General features: G+C 37.2%; 1 protein-coding gene across 3 annotated transcripts in view; it reads right to left on the bottom strand.

Annotated features, from left to right (window-relative positions):
• LOC108574744 (alpha-tocopherol transfer protein-like) overlaps positions 1-5,854 on the bottom strand; it is a 32,250-nt gene that overhangs the window by 5,144 nt on the left and 21,252 nt on the right. For 2 of the 3 annotated variants that reach the window (XM_017937379.1, XM_017937377.1), the window contains one exon: positions 950-1,123. In XM_017937379.1, the coding sequence (XP_017792868.1) occupies positions 950-1,118 (169 nt within the window). In that variant the 5' untranslated portion in view covers positions 1,119-1,123. Of the gene's footprint in view, positions 1-949; positions 1,124-1,432; positions 1,589-5,854 lie in introns of those variants that run through there. The other variant, XM_017937378.1, reaches the window with a different exon arrangement.

The raw sequence follows: 5,854 nt of genomic DNA, 5'->3' as shown, positions 1-5,854 counted from the left end.
ACTGATCCACGGTCAATTATTGACTCCGTCCAGTGTCCACTTTTTTAAAATAACCATGTGCGTAATGTTATAAACACCACCGGGAAATTCAAATGCATTTACTTAATTATTTATTTTTATTTTTATTTCATCCATGGAAATGTACGGGCGATTATGGAAGTGGCCAGAGAAGCCTGATGTGCTGGACTATGAGTGGAAGGCTGTAGTTTCTCATATCAATAAGCCCACGAAATCGAGCAGAACTCGCAACGTCTACTCTGTTCCCGAATTGAACTTGTTATGGAATTGAATTGTTTTATTTCTACTTTCCATTCTAATTATAACTTGTGCTGGTAATTGTTGAAGATAAACAATACCAAAATGATTGCCAACATTATTGCTTTAACCCTCCTTCTAGTATAAGTGGTCAACTACTAACGAACAGAGGGTCAATTACTAGTTTTTTCATATTTAAGAGTGGTCAACTTTTGAAGCAATTACTGAGTTTTTAAATATGTTTTTAAAATTTTTATAACCTAACATTTTTTTAAAATTGGTACTGTTACATAATCTAGAAGGCTTAAAGAGTATCTTCAGGCATCGACTCTCGCTATTTAATGAGAGAGCAAGTGGAGGATTTCTCTTAACTGGTCAACTACTGGTACCTTTACCTTACCTGTGCCTTTTTATATAAAAATTTAGTGTGTCATCTACTACCAATCGAAGGCACCCAAACGTTAGGGTTACTATTGTTCGCGTGGAGGATTTCTCTTAACTGGTCAACTACTGGTACCTTTACCTTACCTGTGCCTTTTTATATAAAAATTTAAGGTCCCTTTTCTCGCGAAAATAGTGTGTCATCTACTACCAATCGAAGGCACCCAAACGTTACGGTCTAACAAAATTCTCCACTCCAATAGTTACGACAGTGAATTGAAAGTAGAAAAATACGAGACTGCATCGTCAATACCTTTCAGTAATTCCTTAAATCGTGCGATAGATTCTTTCTGAAGTTCAGGCGACTCGCGCAGCTCCTTTTTCGCGACTTCCTGCAGCTCGGCGCTAGGTGCTGCCAGCTCGAACTCGAGGGTGAAATCACCGAGCTGAATGGACGGCATTACCTCCCAGTCTGTCAACATGGTTCCTGCAAGAAAGAAAGAAACACTCTTAATATATTCTACAAAATTCATTCAAGTTTCATTCTACAACATGTACACAACTCTAAGCTTGACAATCACAATATCTAAACACAACACGAGCACGAGTACACGAGCACGTGCCATTTCAGACACGTCATCAATCATGTATGCAAACGTAAATAGAAATGGAAGTTAGACAAGAATTTGAAGGATGCGTTCTTAGATTAACAGAGCACGAGGCTGAAACTTTCTGTATTGCGTAATATTGAAGAAACGGAGAAAATGATATAAGCTACACAATCATCGAAACTAACTTCCAAAATCCATGATTGCGATTTTCCTCCGCTCTTCTCCGTCACTCCCAAGAAAATAACTGTATTACGCTTTTTAATATTTCCCTCGAGCTTTCTCGATGTATGCGTCATTAAAGAATCACAGAAAATGGCAAAAAAACAAGCCACTGCGTAACTTTCAAAAGTAACTTCCAAAATCCATCACTTAAATTTTCTTCAACTCTTCTGTTTATCCTCAAGAAGGTAATTGCACTTTGAATTTGAGGAGAACCTAGCGACGCCGGCTTTCTTTCGTTACTACTTTCCTCAAGCTTCCCGAATTGTAGGGTGTACAGGAGGATGAGACAATCCACACTGTAATTTTCCCAACTACTTTCCGAAGTCCATGATTAAAATTTGCTACGGTTGTTCTGTTATCCTCGAGGAAATAATTGAGATTTCGCGAGGTCGATTTTCCTCCGTCAAATATGTTCCGCGTGCCATCCGTGAGGCAACTAGCAACTGGACACTCTGTACGTCAACTTTTTCATCACACTATCTAGACAGCTGAGTAATCCACCGATAGCGCGACAGAAAATGCGACAGCTTCGTCACGATCGTGACTCACTTGCCGGTCTGTACCGGAGAACTCCGCTAACTTCGTGGAATTCGTTTAATTACGTATTCGCGCGCTCGTCTTTTCAAACGGACCGTGCGTTCTCCTTTAATGTGCTCGTTAATTTCCCCCTACTTCGATAATAGGTGAGACCGGCGGAACAAACGAACGATTCTCTTCTCTACCTGTTCCACGTCTTGTTTACTATTTATGCTAATTTTTTTCGTGTGTCAACGACAGAGACGGGTTGAGTCACCTTTTCCAACATTCTTTTTCTCTTTTTTCTTTTTTCACTTCACACGTATGTGTTTCCCGTGAATCATTCGAATTTAAGTGTCAATTAACGCGAGAATTTGCGCATGTTATTTTTCTGGTTCGAAGGAAAGGCCATAGGAAGGAAGAGGAAGTTAAATAGAAGTGAGTTGTCGGTCTTATCTGCGATGCTACCGCTAGTACGATAAACAGAGAGTACTTTCTGTCAGTTCCACGATACACTTCACGTATTATTCGATATTCTCTGATATTTACGTTAGGGAAAACAGATTGCTCTCGTTTATCTGCCCACTGTTTCGCGAATAAAGACTGCACGGTGGAATAAATTCTCTAATTGCCGTGGGCAAGAGTGCCTCGCGTCACTGGCATATTTTGCAAATATTTTCAATATTATTGAACTTGAGATATTTCCTTCGACGTTATTTTTCACTCCTTCTGTTAATTCCACAAACAATTCACGCATTGGTGGATCAATTTTCTAACCCGACGAAACGGGAAACTTAATTTTACACAAAATCAACGTAAAAATTAAAGAAATAATTAAGGAAATTCACTGGTAAATGAGTTTTATACTGAAAAAGAGGTGGAATTTGCAACGAGGCATAAAATTGAAACTTTTACACTTTGCAGAAAATCAAAAATCAAGATTCAGAAGGTAATTAAGAAAAGTCACTCGTAAATTAATGTTGAGCTTAGAATTCACTCGGAATAAATTCTCAAAGAAAATTCGACAAACTTCGCACAACTCCCGAAAAATTGAATAAATCGTCGATAAAAGTGAAACAAATATAAATAAATTCAATGAAAATCGAAGAAACACAGTGGCACTAAAGCAGATCCTTTTATCCACGAGTTTGCACACGAGTTCCTCGAGAACCTTCGCCTTTAACACCAGGCGTCTTCCCATTGCATTAAGAATTATTAAAATGTCACACTCGTGCGACGTCACGTGACGTCCGATCGTTCGCCGATCGCCGCCGTTCAGACTGCAATTAAAGCCCGGCATCCCGGCTGGGTCAACGCTTAATCGACACGGATCTTGGCATGGAAATGAAATCGCACGCGAAAATCTTCTTTCGCAATGTTGCGTGATGTTCTTTCGTGGAATAACGTGCAACCGTTCCCCGAGGACACGTCTTCTTCCGTTTCTTTCTCTGTTCGCCTCTTATTCTTCTTCTCTTCCTGCTTGTGTAATTACGTTTACCAGGTTGCAGCTGGAGCGTGGAAGCGTGTTGCACGTGCGTGCACACGCAGGTGCATCTTCGAGGAAGTTTTATGGGTGTTGTGGAACTTTTTTACACGTTGGGGGAATTTTCAGATCGGAGAATGGGGGATTTTGACGAAATTATCGACGAGACTTTGTGTCGTCACTTTTTTTTAAGGAGAGAAGGAAACAGGTGTTTCCAGGTGAGTGGTGGAAAATGAGAGAATTGAAGATTTGGGAAGAGATTTTCATGTGAAACAGGTGTTTTGTGATGAATTGAATAGAAATACAGATTGATAATAAGGAAATTGGGTATTCTAAAGAAATTTTGACGAGATTTTGATGAGAAACGAGTGTTTTGTGACGAATTGAATAGAAACACGAATGGATAATAAGAAAATTGAGGATTCAGAAGAAATTTTAGTGAGATTTTGATGAGAAACAGGTGTTTTTTAATGAATTGAATAGAAATACAGATTGATAATAAGGAAATTGGGTATTCTAAAGAAATTTTGACGAGATTTTTATGAGAAACAGGTGATTTGTGATGAGTTGAATAGACATACAGATGGATGAATAGAAAATTGATGATTTTAAAGAAATTTTGACGAGATTTTGACGAGACACATGTGTTTTTTGATGAATGGATAAAAAATACAGACGGATGATAAGAAAATTGAGGATTCTGAGAATTGAAGATTTGGGAAGAGATTTTCATGTGAAACAGGTGTTTTGTGATGAATTGAATAGAAATACAGATTGATAATAAGGAAATTGGGTATTCTAAAGAAATTTTGACGAGATTTTTATGAGAAACGAGTGTTTTGTGATGAATTGAATAGAAATACAGATTGATAATAAGGAAATTGGGTATTCTAAAGAAATTTTGACGAGATTTTTATGAGAAACGAGTGTTTTGTGATGAATTGAATAGAAATACAGATGGATGATAAGAAAATTGGCCATTGTAAAGAAATTTTGACGAGATTTTGACGAGACACAAGTGTTTTGTGACGAATTGAATAGAAATACAGATGGATGATAAGAGAATTGAGGATTTCGAAGAAATTTTAGTGAGATTTTTATGAGAAACAGGTGTTTTGTGATGAATTGAATAGAAAATGAGAGAATTGAGGATTTCGAAGAAACTGACGAGAAACAGGTGTTTTTTGATGAATGATAGAAAATGAGAAAATTGAGGATTTCGAAGAAATGTTGATGAGATGAATAATATCAAACCGAGAAAATTGATGATTTCAAAGAAATTCTGCTAAGGCTTTCTCTCGTTTTAGGCAGACAAGAATACAAGCATGTACTTTGAGATAAATACCAGAAAATGAAAGAATTGAAGATTTCGTAAGGAAGACAATTTTGCTAACACTTCGCTTCGTTGTTCCTATGAATTTTCATTCGAATCAATGGAAAATTTGAGAATTCTAAAGTGGAAGGAAAGCAATCTGAGGTGATTGAATTACAAAAAAAAGAACGAATATTAAAAGGAAAGGAAGTGATAGCGAAACAATAAGACTCCCTTCATTGCAGAGAATTGAAATCTGCTTTATTATTCATCAATTAAGAATTTCACAATTCTCCCGATTTCAGCCGGGTATTAATATCATTGACATATCGAGATCTGAATTATGCACGAGCATAAATTGCGAATAAACATTTTAAAGCGTTCCTTCGCCGACAAGAATACCTCGACGCTTGCAAAAATGAACGAGAGTACATCGTGATCAGCAATTTGTAATCATTACTCACGACTAATAAGGTAAGCGGACGAATTTCTCATTCAACACGCATATCATAATTTCACAGGCCGCGATATACTAGGCAAGAGTTACGTGTATCAATCGGAAATGCATTTAGTATATACAAATTCTCAGTTGTTCGCGATGAACGCTTCTCCTAGCGGCTCTTTAAACGCTTTCCGCTCTAATTCCCCCTCGCACTTTCTTTAAACGTCCACCGAAATGATTAATTTTCACCAAATTTCCGCGCCTTTTCTTAAGAATTCTCTCCGAGTAAGATTATATAAATCCTCAGGAATTTCCACTGAAAATTATTCATTCCAAGAAACTTCCAAGAAAGTAACACTTTTCGTGGCTCAAAGAATTCATTCGTCCCTTTTAATAGAGAAATCAAACTTAATCCACGAATATGTAATCATTTTCACCGACTAAAGAGAAATTAATTTACACATATTTCTATTTTCTTTTCATTTTCATTCGTCGACTGTTGAGAATTATTTTGCAGTAGAATTGACTCGAAATTTTTCTGCGTGTCTCCTCAAGGATTCCCGGAATAAAATCATAAATCTTCGGGAATTTCCTATCTGGGAAATTTCAAGAGAAGTTAATACACACTTACT

The sequence above is a fragment of the Habropoda laboriosa genome, unplaced genomic scaffold, assembly GCF_001263275.1.
Source record: "Habropoda laboriosa isolate 0110345459 unplaced genomic scaffold, ASM126327v1 scaffold225, whole genome shotgun sequence".
NCBI classification, from domain to species: domain Eukaryota; kingdom Metazoa; phylum Arthropoda; class Insecta; order Hymenoptera; family Apidae; genus Habropoda; species Habropoda laboriosa.
This window is presented reverse-complemented; position numbering and strand designations above follow the sequence as displayed.